The 20,782-nt window shown below is 40.1% G+C and overlaps 1 protein-coding gene across 2 annotated transcripts; it reads left to right on the plus strand.

The window, feature by feature from the left end:
- Nucleotides 1-609: 609 nt before the first annotated feature.
- Nucleotides 610-16,895, plus strand: LOC311509918 (protein NLRC3-like). 2 transcript variants are annotated; one of them, XM_084575368.1, is made up of 10 exons: nucleotides 610-2,222; nucleotides 3,140-3,279; nucleotides 3,377-3,493; nucleotides 3,736-3,814; nucleotides 3,960-4,188; nucleotides 4,358-6,143; nucleotides 10,819-10,995; nucleotides 13,031-13,204; nucleotides 14,534-14,707; nucleotides 15,517-16,895. In XM_084575368.1, the coding sequence occupies exons 2-10, from the start codon at nucleotides 3,152-3,154 to the stop codon at nucleotides 15,530-15,532; spliced, it is 2,880 nt and encodes a 959-aa protein (XP_084431494.1). In that variant the 5' UTR covers nucleotides 610-2,222; nucleotides 3,140-3,151; the 3' UTR covers nucleotides 15,533-16,895. The 2 variants fall into 2 exon arrangements, with proteins under 2 accessions (XP_084431494.1, XP_084431493.1); XM_084575367.1 differs by lacking the exon at nucleotides 610-2,222 and having other exon boundaries at nucleotides 2,879-3,279.
- The last annotated feature ends 3,887 nt before the right edge of the window (nucleotides 16,896-20,782 follow it).

The following is a 20,782-nucleotide window of genomic DNA, read 5'->3' on the forward strand; positions in this document are numbered from 1 at the left end:
ATCAACTGCTGCTTCAGGTTCAACAACAAATGTTCTTCATCTCAATGGGCCTCATTCACGAACCGTTCTTAAGAACAAATTTGTTCTTAAGTCCTACTTACAAAGTTTTTACGAAGATTGTGGCATTCATGAATGTTTTCTTATCTTGCCTTTGTTCTTAGGTAAGAACAAATCCTACGAACACTCAGGAGTACTCTTACGCACATTTCAGTGCCGACATGTTGGCATGGTTGTGTTGTCTTCTTTTGTGCAGTTCATTAAAATACGATACTACAGTGATATTTCTGTCATATTTATTTATTAATTTATTCATTTTATTTCTTGGTTAATTTACAGAGCATTTTTTATTTTAAAACACACAACATCCCCATGAAGCGTGGTGTGCCTCTCCCCCCTGAGCCACCACATCGTGAAGATGTGCGTCCTGACGCATTGATGGGACCAGACTGCAGGCGCGCTATTCAAGTTCAGGAGCAATTAATTGCCCGTTTGTAAATAAAGTCACATTAATTACAGCTTGAATCCACCAGTCTGATTCACTTAAAAAATGAGGACGGACCAGTTTCTGTGCACATCTTTTTTTCTTTAAATTTTCATTCATTTCTTTTAGTGTGTTGGATATGGTTGTTAGCGTTGAGGCAATTTTATCTAGAGTGTCCGCTATCCTTTGTTGATTGTTCAACACCGCTTCTGTGATCAGGCGTGGAGAGGCACGGGACCGAGTACGGGTGGAGGTACTGCTGCAGGATGGTTCTAGTTCTGTCGTTATTTTGCTCTGCGGGACTTCACCTGTGAATAAATAATAAATCAAGCCATTGTAGCGACACTCAGTCCAATACTAAGACGTATTTTGATCTTACACACAAATATGACAAAATCCTGCCTTTAGGATACACGTTTAAAATAACTTTCTTTCAGAAAATAAATATTAAATAAATAAATTACCTCCCGATTCCTCTGGAGTACCAGCAGCACAGGGAGGGGATGAAAGCGTTGCCTCGGGGCCAAGGTCTGTATCTAGACTCTCAGTCGATGGTACTCCTAAAAAGTAAGTGGGGGAAATTAAACTATCAATTAAATAAATGAATTTAAGAAAAGTGATTTAGAGTTTTCCCATATAGTCTAGCTACCTGAGAGTGCAGTCTCCCCGATGATGGCCCCGATGCGCTGGTCCATCTCAGACAGCTATATTGCTATATTTTTCTTGGTTTCGGATTTTAGGTCAAACCATTTTTTTTTAACTTCCTCTATTGTCCGTCCTTCTCCAGATACTGCTTCTACTGCGTGTGTGACTGCCTCCCATGCTTCCTTTTTGTGTGTGTTGGTGTAACCTGTACTGAGACTACTGAATATAATTTTTTTCCTGCGGGTTATTTCCTGCAGCAGTACCTACCTCCACCTCTGAATTACTAAAGTTTTTTTTTCGCTTTGCCTGCTGCGCTCCAATTGACTTACGTTTAGCTTTAGGCATTTTTATTGTAGTTTCCTCTGTTCGACATCTGTGTCAACTCACGGCCCTGCAGTCCCTTTTATGGGCACTGATGGGCGGTTACATATGCTAATCCTATGTTAATTAGACTCACCTGGCACGCGCTCTCAACTTACGAAGAAATGGTATTCATCAATTTAAGAACACAGCTGCGAACAATTCTGCGGCTTAAGAACACGTTGATGAATGCGACGTAGAGTTTTCTTAAGAATCTTCTTACGAACAGCTTAAGAGGAGATATTGGTGAATGAGGCCCAATGTGATTTTACCTGTTAAATAAAGGTTAAAGGAAATACTATAATAAAAGGATTTCAATATTCACATCATTTATTATCTTGTGTCTATGTTAGTTAACCATGTACTAAAATCTGCAACATCCTTTGATACAACTTCCAACATTAGTTTAGTGAAGTTGGTTTCAGCCCATCAGCTAACCTCCTCTTTAAGCTAGTCGTGCTGGATGGTCTGTTGTCACCACTAGTGTTGTAATGTCGTACCTGCTCCCTTACTGACAAACATGTCAGTTATTTTACAGCACTTTGCTGCATCTGTGGCCAGTGCTTTTATCTTTTTAATTCTCTACCTCTCTGCTCCACCTTTCCTCTTGGCCTGAAAACAAGAAATGTTTGTGTTGACTCCTCCTCTCAGGTAGTTTCCTGGTTTCAGTTTAGTTTCTCTTTCTCCAGGATCGTGTCGCAGATATTTTTCTCTCCGTGTCAAACTCCGTCTGAAGGTAATGAAGCAGTTTTGAATGTTTTCTTGGTTAACATCAGATGTCAGCAGCTCAGCTCCAACAGAAGCAGCAGAAATCTGCAGCTCCATAAATTCACGTTAATCTGAGTCAGAGCTGAAAGTCCAGAGTCTGGAGGAGGACTACTATGAAACTGATCCGCCATTTCTAGTCTCTGCGTGATCAGCGCCAGACCTGCTTCCTAAATATGATTTCAACTTATTTGATTATTTCCATCCATGACACAGTCTTTGATTTGAAATCTGTCTCTAGAAGTTTGATCTGCTTTTCTAACGGGAAGCGCTGAAAGTAACTAAGTACTTTTACTCCAGTTCAACATAGAGACGCTTTCTACATGATATACACATTTCTATCTAGAATATAGAAGAGTTTAAAACATGGAATGGACATGAGATATGTTGTGTTCATATGTAAATCTATGTCTGATATCTAGAGTTTTCTATCTAGAAGGTAAATCTATTAAAGACTCAAGTGGTGTTTCTTGTCACCTCCTCAGTATATGAATGAAAACATATTAGTGTGAGATTGTGTTTCTCCTGGTCCCACTGTGCTACATATCTGTCAAGATCTGACAAGATACCACAACATGTTACAAGACACAATACAAAAGGAATAAATGAACAGAAGGTTTACTAGTATATGAAGAATGTGTCTAAAAATATATACAAGATATTTAATGTCTGTATAAAATATAGAAAGTCTATGAACTGGAAGATGGTATAAAATATATACGTTGATCATGATGGACCTGAGTTTGTTGAAAGTCTCAGTGTCAGTGAACGCATCATGCGTGTCCTCCATGGCTCCATCTAGTGGACGGATAGTAGAAGTACAGCAGTTGATGAATAAGAGCCAATCAGTGGAGGATCAGCTGATCTGTTTACAACATGAATGATTAGTGTTTCAGCAGCATGGACCAGAGAGAGGACAGACTGGAGGGACCTGGACCTGGACCTGAATCTGGACCTGGAACCAGCTCTGTGTCCTTGAAGAGCGACCGGTCAAAGGGAAGTTTTAGTAAATTTAAACAGAGTCAAAGGTAAGTTGTTAATATTTCATCAGAATTAAAGGATTTTAATCAAAGACAATTTTCCTGAATAATTGATCTAATTTGATCAGTGATGTTTTTCTATCAGGACCCGTCAGAGACCAGAGTCTGGTCACCATGAACCCAGCTGTGTGTCCTTGAAGAGCGACCGGTCCAAGGGAGTTATTGTTCATTTTAAAGGAGGACGTGTTTCTGGTCCAGAGAGGTAAAGTGTCAGTAAATCTGTCTGACTTGAGGAGCTGAGGATAAATAAACGTTGACTTGCTCATGTCTGTTTCATCTCTGCTGCTTAGATGTTGTAGATGTTTCCTCAGAAGATAAACAGATGTTGATCTAAAACAACACAGACACACTGGAAGAAGAAGATAGACAACATAGAGATATACAGTAGAACAATCACTAACTTTATAAGTCAATTGTTGCTAATTGTTGATGATTGGTCCACAGAGTCCACCAGCAGAGCTCAGAGGTTCTCAGTGGTCAGTCTGCCCAGCAGCATCAGACACAGCTGGACTCCATCTTTCTGGTCTGTACATGTACAACAACTACTTTCCATCATCTCCATGCTGCACTTTGTAGACCAGTGGATTGTCAGTGTGTCCAACATGGATCTGATGTTTGTCTCCATGATTTCAGTCTGCTTGTGTCATTCATATGGTATTCTGTTCCAGCTGCTGGAGGACAACATCATCACTTTTGTGAAGAACCAGCTGAAGAAGATCCAGAAGGATCTGAGTCCAGATTACCCAGAATGCTCAGAGAGTCAGAGGGAGGATGAGGAGGTGTTGGAGGGTGAGGATGAAGAGCAGAGGAGGAGCAGCAGAGATTTATTTGTGAAGATCACAATGAACTTCCTGAGGAGAATGAAGCAGGAGGAGCTGGCTGACTGTCTGCAGAGCAGTAAGAGGATTTCTCTAAACATTGAAGCTGCTGGAGAAATGGGACATTTACTAATGTCTCCAGAGATGAACCAAGATATATTCACACACTCATTCTTTAGAGCAATGACATGTTGGAATATTTACTGGAGAGTTTATTCATTCATCTTATTTCTTGTTTCTTCATTCAGGACTTGAAGCTGCAGTTTGTGGACGTAAAGTTAAATCTACTCTGAAGGAGAAGTTCCAGTGTGTGTTTGAGGGGATTGCTAAAGCAGGAAACTCAAGCCTTCTGAATGAGATCTACACAGAGCTCTACATCACAGAGGGAGGGACTGCAGAGGTCAATGATGAACATGAGGTCAGACAGATTGAAACAGCATCCAGGATCCCACACAGACCAGAAACAAGCATCAGACAAGAAGACCTCTTTAAAGCCTCACCTGGAAGACATGGACCAATCAGAAGAGTGATGACAAAGGGAGTGGCTGGCATTGGGAAAACAGTCTTAACACAGAAGTTCACTCTGGACTGGGCTGAAGACAAAGCCAACCAGGACATCCTCTTCATATTTCCATTGACTTTCAGAGAGCTGAATGTGTTGAAAGAGAGAAAGTTCAGCTTGGTGGAACTTGTTCATCACTTCTTTCCTGAAACCAAAGAAGCAGGAATCTGCAGCTTTGAAGAGTTCCAGGTTGTGTTCATCTTTGACGGTCTGGATGAGTGTCGACTTCCTCTGGACTTCCACAACACTGAGATCCTGACTGATGTTACAGAGTCCACCTCAGTGGATGTGCTGCTGACAAACCTCATCAGGGGGAAACTGCTTCCCTCTGCTCGCCTCTGGATAACCACACGACCTGCAGCAGCCAATCAGATCCCTCCTGAGTGTGTTGACATGGTGACAGAGATCAGAGGGTTCACTGACCCCCAGAAGGAGGAGTACTTCAGGAAGAGATTCAGAGACAAGAAGCAGGCCAGCAGGATCATCTCCCACATCAAGACATCACGAAGCCTCCACATCATGTGTCACATCCCAGTCTTCTGCTGGATCACTGCTACAGTTCTGGAGGATGTGTTGAAAACCAGAAAGAGAAGAGAGCTGCCCAAGACCCTGACTGAGATGTACATCCACTTCCTGGTGGTTCAGACCAAAGTGAAGAAGGTCAAGTATGATGGAGGAGCTGAGACAGATCCACACTGGAGTCCAGAGAGCAGGAAGATGATTGAGTCTCTGGGAAAACTGGCTTTTGATCAGCTGCTGAAAGGAAACCTGATCTTCTATGAATCAGACCTGACAGAGTGTGACATCGATATCAGAGCAGCCTCAGTGTACTCAGGACTGTTGACACAGATCTTTAAAGAGGAGAGAGGACTGTACCAGGACAAGGTGTTCTGCTTCGTCCATCTGAGCGTTCAGGAGTTTCTGGCTGCAGTCTACATGATCCACTGTTACACTAACAGGAGGACAAAGATGCTGAACAACTTCCTGGGAAGAAACTACAATAACTCACCTCTGGATGAATTTCTGAACAGAGTCATGATTAAATCCCTGGAGAGTAAAAATGGTCACCTGGACCTGTTAGTTCGCTTTTTTCATGGCCTCTCTCTGGAGTCCAACCAGAGACTCTTGGGAGGTCTGCTGGGTCAGACAGAGAACAGTCCAGAAATCATCCAGAGAACCTTCAACAACCTGAAGAAGATGAACACTGATGAAATCTCTCCTGACAGAAGCATCAACATCTTCCACTGTCTGATGGAGATGAACGACCTCTCAGTTCATCAGGAGATCCAAGAGTTCCTGACGTCAGAGAACAGATCAAAGAAGAAACTCTCTGAGATCCACTGCTCAGCTCTGGCCTACATGCTGCAGATGTCAGAGGAGGTTCTGGATGAGTTGGACCTGTATCAGTACAGAACATCAAAGGAGGGGCGACGGAGACTGATCCCAGCTGTGAGGAACTGCAGAAAGGCTGAGTGAGTCCTGATGTGATCATTAACAGAATCAATCAGTGGAGATTAGTAGTTTAGTTCTTCAGACGTTCTCATTCTTCTTCAAACAGTGTTCCACTTGTTCACTGCAAACATCACAGTCAGTTGTATTTAGTCCCAGATGTTCTCCAGCTGTTTAAAGCTGTTCGTCTAGTTATTGACTCTTTTCTTTCTATTTCTCTGTCTTATGATTCTCTCCATCAGTAAGTTAGTTTAGCTGAAGCAGCCTCTGAGGCCTCACGTTACAATGATGAGAGGATATTGAAGGCTGTTTCTAGAGTACAGAATAATTCTGAAGTCAGTGAAGTGGCTCCACATCAACATCTATCTAAAGCTTGTTAAGATCAACAGGGTATCTCTGGAGTATCTCTGGCCTGGAGTGGTGTGTTTCCTGTGGAGCTCTATATTACATCTGTTGTCGTGGTCTCATCAGCCTGCCCAGTCTTCATGGAATCCTGCAGTTATCCACTCCTACCTGAATGAACAATTCTCCAACCTGCCTACGATTCCTCTTACATTTTCAAACTGTCATGTAACATCATCAGTTTGTATCATAAGATTCCACATGTACACTTTAGTCAGATATGTGTATCTATGACAGATGTATGTTTATCTTGCTGTTCTCTTCTCTCTTTGCTGTTCTCTTCTCTCTGTCTTCTGTCTGTACCCGGCTGGCCTTAGGCAGATGGGTCCCTCCAAATGAGCTGGGTTCTGCTCGAGGTTTCTTCCTGTTAAAAGGGAGTTTTTCCTTGCCACCGTTGCCTTCAGGCTTGCTCTGGGGGTTTCAGGCCGGGTTTTTGTAAAGCGTCTTGAGACGATTTGTATTGTTATTGACGCTATATAAATAAAATTGAATTGAGTTGAATTGAATTGAATGAGCCACCGTAAACTACTGATCATCCCACACAGAGACTGATCCATCAATGGAGCATTTTATTGACTGAGTTCAACGTTTCATTTTAAGGAGAGAAGTCGAGTCACATGGTCTTGTTTTTACGTCTTTCTTTCTATTTGTTTCCTGTCTTGTTGCTGTAGAGAAGAGTTAAAGCAGGAAATGCTTAGAGGTCTGAATATACAATCCCTGGCAAAAATGATGGAATCACCAGTCTTGGAGGATGTTCATTCACTTGTTTAATTTTGTAGAAAAAAAGCAGATCACAGACATGACACAAAAAAAAGTTTCTGGCTTTAAGAAACACTAAAAGAAATCAAGAAAAAATGTGGTAGTCAGTAACAGTTACTTTTTTAGATCAAGCAAAGGGAAAAATTATGGAATCACTCAATTCCGAGGGAAACAATATGGAATCACCCTGTAAATTTTCTTTCCCAAAACTAACACCTTGGAGAGCTGTTGCACCAAGTGGATTGACGTGAATCATGGCTCCAACATGAGAGATATCAATTAAAAAAAGGAGAGGATTATCAAACTCCTTAAAGGGGGTAAATCATCACGCAATGTTGCAAAAGATTTTGGTTGTTCACAGTCAGCTGTGTCTAAAATCTGGACCAAGTACAAACAACATGGGAAGGTTGTTAAAGGCAAGCATACTGGTAGACCATGGAAGACATCAAAGCATCAAGACAAAAAACTTAAGGCAATATGTCTTGAAAACAGAAAATGCACAGCAAAACAAATGAGGAACAAATGGGAGGAAACTGAACTGTAAGAAATCGCCTACATACAGATGTACATACAGAAAAGCCAAACGATAGCCATCATTAACACCTAAACAGAAAAAAACAAGGTTACAATGGGCTAAGGAAAAGCAGTCGTGGACTGTGGATGACTGGATGAAACTCATATTCAGTGATGAATCGCAAATCTGCATTGGGCAAGGTGATGATGCTGGAACTTTTGTTTGGTGCCGTTCCAATGAGATTTAAGAAGACGACTGCCTGAAGAAAACATGCAAATTTCCACAGTCATTGATGATATGGGGCTGCATGTCAGGTAAAGGCACTGGGGAGACGGCTGTCATTACATCTTCAACTAGATGTACCACATAGCGGTACACAACATGACCGCCGCTCAGTTTTACACATTCTCTCCACAAAAATAAATGACACTTGTCAACTTTCCTGTATTTCTGTTTGTGCAATGGTATGTGTGTGTGTGTGTGTGCAGAATCTGTGGATGTGCGTGTGTGTGTGTGTGTGTACATGTGTGTGTGTGCATATGTGTGTGTTTATCTGTGTGTGCATGTCTGTGCATGTGGATTTGTGTGTGTGAGAATATGTGTGTATCTGTGCGTGTGGATATCAGTGTATGTGTGCATTGTGTGTGTGTGTGTGTGTGTGTGTGTGTGTGTGACAGTAGGCCTATCATCCCAAATCAGTAGCCCTTCGCTTAATAGCACCATCTACAGGCCGATGGGTGTACAATCTAAATCTACACATAAATTGATTGACATAAATTGATTTATTTTACAGCCCCCCATGGATGAAATTTCACAAAACTTAGCATAGTCCCAGACGATGTCAGGTTAATCATACACATGAAATTTGGTGCTGTTCATAGCATTTCATCTGAAGATAGAGGCAATTAAAGCAATATGATATTGCATTTTCATTTTTTACCACGGGGATGCAAATCACAAATGACTGGTTATAAGCTGAGTTCATGCACGCTCTTGAGACCAACCTACCATAAATATTTTTGTCATCCTCGGTGCCACGGTTCAGGTAGTTATTTAGGAAAAACTTTTTTTGGGTTTCGGGGGGGCTAACGCGGGGGTGCAATGGCCCCCGGGGACCAAACTAAATTTTTCCTTAAAAGTCTACTGGGGCTACATGCCTACCAAGTTTCATGTGCCCCGGTGTTACAGAGTCCCGGGAATCGTTGACCAAAAATTCAGGAAGTAGATGACGGAAGAATAAAAAAAAAAAAAACTTTGACAACTCCTATATGACCGCTACGCTAGCTACGCTAGCGGCGGTCATGATAAATGCACAAGTTTACGTTGACATTTTAGACCCTTTTCTTATCCCCTCAATTGAAAGGATGTTTGGGGATGATGAAATAATTTTTCAAGATGATAATGCATCTTGCCATAGAGCAAAAACTGTGAAAACATTCCTAGAAGAAAGACACATAAGGTTAATGTCATGGCCTGCAAATAGTCCGGATCTCAATCCAATTCAATCCAAATCGGTGGTGGAAGTTGAAGAAAATGGTTCATGACAAGGCTCCAACCTGCAAAGCTGATCTGGCAACAGCAATCAGAGAAAGTTGGAGCCAGATTGATGAAGAGTACTGTTAGTCACTCATTAAGTCCATGCCTCAGAGACTGCAAGCTGTTATAAAAGCCAGAGGTGGTGCAACAAAGTACTCGGAATTGAGTGACTCCATAATTTTTTCCCTCTGCTTGGTCTAAAAAAGTAACTGTTACTGACTACCACAATTTTTTTTCTTGATTTCTTTTAGTATTTCTTAAAGCCAGAAAGTTGCCATTTGAAATTACTTTACTTTTGTGTCATGTCTGTGATCTGCTTTTTTTTCTACAAAATTAAACAAGTGAATGAACATCCTCCAAGACTGGTGATACCATCATTTTTGCCAGGGGTTTTAAAAGAGCAGAACGGTAGAAGTCTGACTTGTTGAAGAGATCTGAAACACACAAAGATCAGAGTTAGTTTGACAGATAAAACCCTGAGAACATCTTTGTGATGACTTGATGGTGAAAAGAATTCAACCTGATTCTTTGTTCATCGTGTTTGTGCTGAACAACTAAAGTTGAGCCAGTCCTGTGTCTTCCACAGATATATTTCATCATGTTCATACTGAATGATGTCCAGGTCTGAGGTTGTCAAGTGATGGCTTTCATTTGTGTTGGACTAAAGACTAAATGTTCCACTTGTGGACTGAAGCTGACGGCAGCAGGTCGACAGCAGAGATCATCTTTCCAACTGGAACTGTTCACTGAGCTGAACTCAGTCAAAAGATCCAGAGTCCATTAAACAGTGAAGACAGTCCAGATGTTTGTCTCATCCAGATGTCCTCATGATGGGATCAGATTAGGGTTGCCAACCGTCCCTTGAAAAACAGAATCGTCCCGTATTTAGAAACAAAAGTACACGTCCCGTATTGAGCTGAAACAGGACGCACTTTGTCCCGTATTACCGTGAGAATCCAAAATAGTGTGTAAAATGTCAATGGAATGAATGAATAACAGGACGCTTTATATGAACAGTTACGGTAAACTTATTCCCAGGCCATCTCCTGGTCTGTGACCAATGAGCTGACAGCAGGAATCCCTCTCATCTCACTGGTCGAGTTACTGTTGCTTCTGAAGAAGATACCAGAAGACAACAAAGCAACAACTTTTCCTCACACTTTCTATTTGCACTTTTCTTATTGCACTATTACAAGATGAATGTTCTGCTTTCTATTGTTTTATATTAATTTATACAGTTTTAAGTTAAGCAGGACAGGTTTCTGTTTTATTCTGTTCATCTGCACATTCAACTAAACAAAGGTCTGAGAGAGATGATGAGAATGATTGTTTCCTGTCAAACACAGTCAGAGAAGATGAGCTGAACCACTGATGTGGAGACAAAATGTCCAACAGGATGTGTCCAACTGTCCACTCATCAGACCCATCATGTTCATAGAAATGTCTTCTTCCATTATAACAGATTTTATTTATTTGTCTCATGACAGACTTGTTAACTGTGAACTCTCAGAGAGTCACTGTGAAGTCGTGGCCTCAGCTCTGAAGTCCAACCCCTCCCATCTGAAACATCTGAACCTGAGTAGAAACTACAACCTTGAGGGTTCAGGAGTGAAGCATCTGTCTGCTGGACTGGAGAGTCCAAACTGTAAACTGGAGACTCTGAGGTCAGTTTTCATTTATTTTTTTCTCTTCTGAAGAATGGAGATCCAGTTTAGATGAGTTCTCTTGTCAGGACTGTCAGATAGAAAAGGAGCTCAAAGAGTTTAAATGAAGGAGCATCATGTTCCTGAACATCAGCAGGTATCTCCTGAGTCATCGGATGTGCAAAGGTACAGGCTATTGTTCCTTGGGAAACAGCCTGTTTGCCCTTAGTAGCTGAGCTGCCCCTCTGGAGAGGGGCAGCTGGAGAGATGTAGACACAACTTTGCTGTTGTGTCTACATCAACACAATGAGCCCATAACTGGTAAAGTAGAAGTGTTAAACAAATTAAATCGCCATATAATTCAAACTTTTTTCCTGTAATCAAAAAGTTATTTTATCTTGACAACGTCAGCGATGCCCTCTGCCCCTCGTCACGTGACTTTCTGACACATTGAACACTGTGGGTGGGTGTACGAGAGGGAAAGTTTGTCATTTACAAGTCCTGAAACAAATTTACATTTCAGAAAACAAATTATCAAGACGCTAAACACTGTTACAAACCCTGAAACAAATTTACACAGCTCAACCATCGACCAGAAAAGGAATGTACCAACACTGGGGTTGAACAGGAAGTGATAACGGAGCGACCAATACCAGTTGTTGTTGTCGTTGATGGACAGAGATCAACTGATGTTCAACCTCCGGGACTGAAAATTTAAGTCAATGAGCAAGTGCAAAAAACTGCAGTTCATCGAGTAGCCGCTTGAGGCTGGCTCCAAAAGGGAGCAAATCCCCATAGACCCCTATGTTAAAATGCCATGTACAAGTATATAAAATAGTTGTATCTTTCTACAAGGAGCCCAGGCCCAGTCTCATAGTATTAACCACTCTAGCTTTATATTTAACTACATGGGACCTGGGTTACATATGTTTTAGTTAAAACTGTTATTAAAAGTGTTAAAATAACATTTCATGAAGGTTAAAATAGTTTGATGAATGGGTTAAAATGTCATAATTACGTTTCAAATGTTTTTTTAAAAGACACAGAAGTGCATTATTAAGTCTTTCATTTTATTTTGAAAGAGCTCATGGTGAGAGAGGAAGTTCCAATGGAGAAAGAGGGTAAAGAGGTTCCATGCAGCTCTGCCTTGAAGTCTGCGTTTGGGGCACAAAACACCATGGAGCTACCGGGAGACACGATAGTGTATTTTCACTTGGTCCCGTCCCAATCCCATGACAGAATAAAACAATGAATCTGCTCCATTGGATGTGATGTGATATAGTATATTCAGTGTTAGGGAGTCGTCAACTACATGTAGGCTAGTTCAACTACTAGCTTAAATACATTTTGTAGTTGTTTCTAAACTGACAAGACAACAGGCCCCTTTTTTATTTCATTATTTAGACTTTCATTGTTTTAATCTGTTATTTATTAACAAATGTAATTTAATGATTAGATATTTTATTTTGTATATGTATGAACTGTGAGGAAAGAAATTACACTTATAGTTTAATTCCAAAGACAGGGCCATTTCTTTTGCTATAATTTAATATCATGTGTTCATTGTCAGTTTCTGAACAGTGGAGTTGTGTTAGGAAGAGACCACTTCACAGTCAGTGTGGAAAGCAGGAATCTGAAGAACTCTGTAATGTCCATATGACATGTGACTTGTTGGAAGACACACTTGAACATGTCAACTTGTCCTTTAACATTTAAATGACACAAACCTCCTGAGACACCAAATCCAAGAAGAAGAAGGTCCTGGAATCAAAGAACTAATCAACAGTTTGTAGTCCAACATGTGTGAGGAGGAGATATTGATCCTGTAATGAGGTCAGCAGCATCTTATTGATCTGTGTTGACATGAATAGTTGTCTGAATGTTGTGCTGACGTTTGGATGATGTCTGTAGAAGGCTGACATGATGAAGATCCACAATAACACAAGGACAAAGTCACTCTACTCATTTTAGAGAACAGCTCATTGATCAGGACACATTTCAGACCTCAACACATCTGATTGATCATCAATCATTTCATCTTTTATTCTTTATTCAGGTTGAGGGACTGCAGTTTGTCAAAGATCAGCTGTTATTCTCTGGTCTCAGCTCTGAAGTCCAACCCCTCCCATCTGAAACATCTGGACCTAGGTAACAACAACCTGAAGAATTCAGGAGTGAAGCAGCTGTGTGGTTTTCTGGAGAGTCCAGACTGTAGACTGGAGACTCTGATGTGAGTTCACTGTCTGTTACTGTTGTAGATCTGATATGTTTAATCACAAACTGAATCTAATTTATTTTAAATAAAACTTTAGTGTTCCTCTAAGTTAAAATGTAAATGTAAATGTACTTTATTGATATAGCGACCCACAGGTGAACCAAAGTGCTTTACAAAAGATTAAATGATTAAAAAATTCATCAGAAAACAAAACAAGTACATTAGTAAAAGAAAGCTAAAAAAATAAAAATAATAAATGAGAGGATTAAAAAGTAATATAAAATAGAATAAAAATAAATAAAATAAATATAAAAGTGTCACCACACTACCGGGTAATAAAAGCCATTTTAAATAGATATGTTTTAAGTTTTGATTTAAAAAGCCCAGGTCAGTCATGAGACACATGTCACTGGGGAGCTTATTCCAGAGCCTATAGGTGCAGCAATTGAAAAGGCTGAAAAGTCACCCCAGTGTTTAAGGTTTGACCTGGGCACTTTCAACAAGAGTTGGTTTGATGACCTCAAAGCCCTACCACACTCACGAACGGTCAACAGGCCGTTAGGAGCTTTAAAAACAAACATTAAAAGTTTAAAATCAATTCTATAATGGACCGGGAGCCAATGAAGGGAACAGAGGACAGGAGTGATGTGCTCTCTTCTCTTAGTGCTAGTTAAAAGATGGGCAGCTGCATTTTGCACAAGTTGAAGGCAGCCAACAGAGGACTGGGAGACACCAGTATACAGGGCATTGCAGTAGTTCAGTCCGGAACCTATTAGAGCGTGAATAGCCTTTTTGAGGTCGTGATGGTTTAAAAAAAAAATAACTTTAGCCAGAAGACACAGCTGAAAAAAGCTGGACTTGACAACATTGTCAATTTGTTTGTCAAATTTCATAGAATTGTCAAAAATCACTCCTAAGTTTCTTACAGTTTGACTGGGAGTTGAAGGCCAGGTGCTAAATCCATTTGACACAGACTTTCCAAACACAATATATTCTGTTTTATCTTTGTTTAAGTGTAAAACATTTTGGGCAAACCACTGCTTAATGTCTGCAATGCAGTCAACTAAAGTGCTGCATGAATTACCAGGCTTCAGTGGCAGATAGATTTGCAGATCATCTGTGTAACAGTAAAAAGATAAGTTGTGCCTGGCTATAATTAACCCAAGTGGTAGCATGTATAATGAAAACAGAATAGGCGCAAGAATGGAACCCTGACAAATACAAACTCATTTAAATAACTATAATGTTGAGTTTCTGGTCAACACACACATAGATGAGGACACATTTAAAACCTTGACACATCTGATTGATCATCAATCATTTCATCTTTTATTCTTTATTCAGATTGTGGAACTGCAGTATGTCAACGATCAGCTGTTATTCTCTGGTCTCAGCTCTGAAGTCCAACCCCTCCCATCTGAAACATCTGGACCTGAGGAACAACAACCTGAAGGATTCAGATGTGAAGCAGCTTCTTGATCTTGTGGAGAGTCCAGACTATAAACTGGAGACTCTGTGGTGAGTAGAGGGTTCCAGTCAGTCCATGCTGCTTTCATCAGTATTGTCCTAAACACAGTTAGTATCAAAGATCCAGTGTTTCCTGTAAACCTGCAGCGTCTCAGTGAAGCTGTGAGAGGAGAATGGAGACAGGCTTCAGGATTGGACAGAAAGACAGAGAGAGAGAGACAACAGTCAGCCAATCAGATGAGCCAGAAGCTTGTTGTGATCATGTGTTTGAGTCGATGTGAAGACGACTGTTGTTGTTGTGTTGATGTGTCCAGGAAATAAAGCTGGATTCCAGCTGACAGCCTTCCAAGATGTATAGAGACAGTGGTGGTCGTTCATCAAATCTGATCAACAACTGATCACAGCTCTGAGATCAGTCTGACTGAAGCCTGCACATCACAGAACCAGCATTACATTTAGTAACCATGAGCAGAGTCATCACATGTGTCATTAGTTTGATCAGATCTCTTCAATGACAGCCTCCATGTTTATTAGTCAGCTGATCTTTGTTTAAATGGAGCAGCAGTAAATCCATCACTAAAATGTTGGTGCAGTAATGAAGCGTTCAGGACTCTCAGCAGTTTATTAGTCAAATCTGCAGAGGAAACAGACTTGATGCTAAAAGTCTCTGCAGGTCTGTGTGTGTTCACTCCGACACGTTAACATGAAGCTGAAAGGAAGCTGGCTGAGCTCCACAGCTGCTCCACTGCTGCTCTGAACAGGACTGAAGTCCCTGCTGCTCTTTCTACTGGATGTGATGATGAAGGGAGACTCTGGAAACACTCCTTCACCTCCTCTCTTCTTTCTCCTCCTCTCTACAGGTGGGAGTTACAGTAAACAGGACGGTGTGTGTTGTGAGAGGATGTGCTGTGTCCTGATGATCCAGAGGTTGAAGCAGACTCTGACTGGACCATGTTACTGGGAGGTGGAGAGGAGAGCTTCATCCACATGGTCTCCATTTAAGACCATCAACAGAGCTGCACTTCAACTCTTCACAGAGCTCCAACAAATCAAGTCCAGTCCCTCATGAATGATTCAGACACATGTCAACCTGCCAGCATCAACAGTCCTTCCTGTTGTTGTGTAGATGTTTGTTCCATGTCTTCTCTTGTCTCTGTAGAAACAGTAGATTCCAGATGTTTTTACTCCTGTTTTATCCACATGTTTATTGTGTTGGAGCGAGCAGCAGCTGCTTTATCTGTCATTGGTTATTGGTTGTTGAGTGTTTCCTGTTTGTAGAACTGGTGGTGAACTGTAGGAACAGGTGAGTTTAGAGACTAAAAGATGATTTAAAAGCAGCTGAAGATAAAACATGAAGCTGTCGACTGTAAAGCTCACAATCAGACCAGAGACTCCATCAGATCCATGCTGGAGCTGGAATGAGTCTTCTTCAGTTACATCCACAAATACATCACTGCAGATGATCATATATATTAGAGGTGGGACTCGATTAAATAATCTAATTAGAGGCTTTGCAATTGATTTATCTGAATTAATCACATTTTAATCTTGTAACAATATGTTTCCCCAAAAAGCAACAGTTTTCAACTTAAATGGATTTTAGTGGACGACTGACTCAAATAATAGACATGAATATTGTGAACTCAAACTATTTTAATGTCTGGAAAGATGCATTTAATTGCATTTCAATTCAAAACAGTAGAAAAAGACGTTTTCTGTGCTCACTGCAACATGCTGCATTTAGACGGCACCGCAGGGTTAAAGTGGTATGATGTGGTGCTATGCTAACTCTTTTTGTTTGTTTATTTTTATACAAAACTATTATCAAGGCTTCCATCAGGTAGTTTTTATATATATATATATATATATATATAAATGTGCCTGCCATCAATCCTAGCATATATTTTTTTTTTTTTAAAGTTTACTTGGTTTACTTCTGTGTTTAGAATTCTTTTTTTTAAAGCTTTATTCAAACAAGTACATCTAGACAACAATGACACAATTGTTGTGTGTCACAATGGAGGATAACGTATGTGGTATTACAACGACAGAGTGCAGTAGAGAAGTAAATAACTCCATGTAAATATTGTAAAGCTTAAATGAATCATAAGTTGCCTGTTGGTTAGTGCTGTCAGATATTGAAGAGTTGTATAGTTTGACATTTGCTGTTAGTTCAAGGATTGTTGGTTTCTTTTTTAAAACTTTGGAACGATGAATGTAAAGTTTGGTTAAAATAACAAGCAAACTGATCACATAGAATTGTGAGGAGAGATTTTTGTCAAAGTCTATAAATTAGATTAGATTAGATTATACTTTATTTATCCCACAATGGGTAAATTTACATCTAAATCTTTACATCTTTACATTCAATTCAATTCAATTTTTTTTCAATTCAATTCAATTCAATTTTATTTATATAGCGTCAATAACAATACAAATCGTCTCAAGACGCTTTACAAAAACCCGGCCTGAAACCCCCAGAGCAAGCCTGAAGGCAACGGTGGCAAGGAAAAACTCCCTTTTAACAGGAAGAAACCTCGAGCAGAACCCAGCTCATATGGAGGGACCCATCTGCCTAAGGCCAGCCGGGTACAGACAGAAGAAAGAGAGAAGAGAACAGCAAAGAGAGAAGAGAAGAGAACAGCAAGATAAACATACATCTGTCATAGATACACATATCTGACTAAAGTGTACATGTGGAATCTTATGATACAAACTGATGATGTTACATGACAGTTTGAAAATGTAAGAGGAATCATAGGCAGGTTGGAGAATTGTTCATTCAGGTAGGAGTGGATAACTGCAGGATTCCATGAAGACTGGGCAGGCTGATGAGACCACGACAACAGATGTAGTATAGAGCTCCACGGGAAACACACCACTCCAGGCCAGAGATACTCACAAGAAGAGGGGGGAAGAGGGGGGAAGGGGGGTGGGGGGGTGGGACACACACAGCAGTAAACATTCTACATAGTAATAGCACAGAATTGTATGACTAGTAGTATATAGGAAATTAGAGGGCAAGAGCTCTGTGCCAGAGAAAAGAAAGTGGAGGATGCGAGAGAGGAGAGAGAAGAAAGAAGGAGGACATGTGTTTGGTGCATCGTCCCCCAGCAGCCTAGGCCTATAGCAGCATAACTAAGGGATGGTTTAGTCCAGCCCTAACTATAAGCCTGATCAAAAAGGAAAGTCTTAAGCCTGACCTTAAAAATAGAGAGAGTGTCTGCCTCCCGAACCCAAACTGGGAGCTGGTTCCACAGGAGAGGAGCCTGATAGCTGAAAGCTCTACCTCCCATTCTACTTTTTGAAATTCTAGGAACCACAAGTAGGCCTGCACTTTCAGACCGAAGTGATCTGCTGGGATGATATGGTACAATAAGGTCTTTAAGATACGATGGAGCTAGGCCTTTAAGGGCCTTGTATGTAAGGAGGAGGTTTTTAAATTCTATTCTAGACTTTAAAGGGAGCCAGTGAAGAGAAGCTAAAACTGGAGTAATATGATCTCTCTTGCTAATTCCTGTCAATGCTCTTGCTGCGGCATTTTGAATCAACTGGAGGCTTTTTAAAGAGCTATTTGGACAGCCAGACAGTAATAAATTACAATAATCCAGTCTGGACGACACAAATGCATGAACTAGTTTTTCAGCATCACTCTGAGACAGGATGTTCCTAATTTTGACGATATTACGCAGGTGAAAGAAGGCAGTCCTGGTCACTTGCTTTATGTGACATTTAAAGGACATATCCTCATCAAATATAACACCAAGGTTTTTTACAGTAGTACTGGAGGCCAAGGTAATGCCATCCAAAGACACCATGTGATTAGATAATGAATCTCTGAGATGCTTAGGACCAAATACAATAACTTCTGTTTTGTCTGAGTTTAAGAGTAGGAAATTACAGGTCATCCAAGCCTTTATGTCTTTAAGGCATGCTTGGAGTTTAACCAGCTGATTAGTTTCATCTGGTTTCATAGATAAATATAGCTGGGTGTCGTCTGCATAGCAATGAAAGTTTATGCCATGTTTTCTAATAATCTTGCCTAATGGCAACATGTATAACGTGAAGAGTATTGGTCCTAGCACAGAACCCTGAGGAACTCCATAACTTACTTTTGTATAAGTAGAGGAATCATTATTGACATGAACAAACTGGAATCTGTCAGATAGATAGGATTCAAACCAGTCTAATGCAGTTCCTTTAATCTTGACCTCACTTTCAAGTCTCTGTAGTAAAATATTATGATCAATAGTGTCAAATGCAGCACTAAGATCTAGCAGAACAAGTATAGAGACAAGTCCACTGTCTGAAGCCATGAGGAGATCATTGGTAACTTTAACCAGAGCTGTTTCTGTACTATGATGAACTCTAAAACCTGACTGAAACTCTTCAAACAGACCATTCCTGTTTAAATGGTCACACAACTGATTAGCAACAACTTTTTCTAGAATTTTGGAAATAAAAGGAAGGTTGGAGATTGGTCTATAGTTGGCTAAAACATCTGGATCTAGAGTGGCTTTCTTGAGTAAGGGCTTAATTACAGCAACCTTAAAAGACTGAGGCACATATCCTGTTAATAAAGATAAATTTATCTGGTTCAATATGGAGGTGTTAATTAATGGAAAAACTTCTTTGAGCAATTTAGTTGGGATTGGATCTAGAAGACAGGTTGATGGTTTAGATGCTGTAATTGTTGAAGAGAGCTCAAGAAGATCTACTGGGGAGAAGGATTCCAGATATTGATAAGGTCTTACAAAAGTTTCTAATGTCGCTGTACTTGCATCTTTAACAGCTGTTGGAAGGATGCCTTGAATATTTTCTCTAATGCCGACAATTTTATTAGTAAAGAAGCTCATGAAGTCATTACTACTGAGGGCTAAAGGAATAGATGGCTCAACAGAGCTGTGGCTCTTTGTCAGCCTGGCTACAGTGCTGAAAAGAAATCTGGGGTTGTTCTTGTTTTCTTCTATTAATGATGAATAATATGCTGTTCTAATACTACTGAGAGCTTTTTTATAAGTTGTTAAACTATCTTTCCAGGCTATGCGAGCTTCTTCAGAATTAGTGGAATGCCAAATTCTTTCTAGCTTTCGGGCTGCCTGTTTTAAACAGCGCAACTGTGAATTATACCATGGAGCTAGCCTCCTCCTATTTATGACCTTCTTTTTCAGAGGAGCAACTAAGTTTAAAGTTGAACTAAGCGATGCTGCAGTGCCATCGACAAAATAATCTATTAGTGCAGGGGTTAAATTGTGGTTGCTGTCGTCCACAACATTGGTACATGGCACTGAGGTAAATAAAGAAGGAATTAATTCTTTATATCTAGTTACAGCATTGTCAGATAAACATCTACTGTAATGAAATGTCTTTTCAGTTCCTGTGTAATCCATTATTGCAAATTCAAAGGTTATGAGGAAATGATCAGACAAAAGAGGGTTATGAGTAAATACTGTTAAACCTTCAGTTTCTATGCCATATGTTAGGACAAGATCTAAGGTGTGATTAAAACTGTGAGTTGATCCGTTTACGTTCTGAGAAAAGCCAATTGAATCTAATAATGATGTAAATGAGGAGCTAAGGCTGTCACTGACAACATCAACATGGATGTTAAAGTCACCTACTATAATGACTTTATCTGTTCTAAGAACTAAATCACATAAAAACTCAGAGAATTCAGCTAAAAACTCAGAATAAGGAGCAGGTGGGCGATACACCACAACAAAAAGAATTGGTTTTTGTATTTTCTGGTCTGGATGGGGAAGACTAAGAGTAAGACTTTCAAATGAATTAAAGCTCTCCTTAGGTCTAGGATTAATAGATAAATCAGAGTGGAAGATTGCTGCCACTCCTCCTCCTCTACCTGTGCTTCTAGGAATATGATAATTACTATGACTGGGTGGAGTAGACTCATTTAAACTAACATATTCATCATCCTGTAGCCATGTTTCAGTCAAACTAAAAAGATCAATCTGATGATCAGTTATCAGATCATTCACTAAAAGAGATTTAGATGAGAGAGATCTGACATTTAAAAGACCACATTTAATTTTCCTATTCTTCTGTTCTACCAATGAACTTGTACTGATTTGAATAAGGTTCCTATGAGAAACTCCTCTGTTGTTATTT

The sequence above is a fragment of the Chelon labrosus genome (genome assembly GCF_963514085.1).
Source record: "Chelon labrosus genome assembly, contig: SCAFFOLD_31, whole genome shotgun sequence".
Classification (NCBI taxonomy): Eukaryota; Metazoa; Chordata; class Actinopteri; order Mugiliformes; family Mugilidae; genus Chelon; species Chelon labrosus.

What these genes read in the sequence shown, in the direction of transcription:
- LOC311509918 (XM_084575368.1), top strand. Translation starts at nt 3,152, where the DNA reads ATGGACCAGAGAGAGGACAGACTGGAGGGACCTGGACCTGGACCTGAA. An exon ending in AGGAACTGCAGAAAGGCTGA is followed by an intron (nt 6,144 to 10,818) that starts GTGAGTCCTGAT and finishes GTCTCATGACAG; the next exon opens with ACTTGTTAACTGTGAACTCT. An exon ending in TGTAGACTGGAGACTCTGAT is followed by an intron (nt 13,205 to 14,533) that starts GTGAGTTCACTG and finishes TTCTTTATTCAG; the next exon opens with ATTGTGGAACTGCAGTATGT.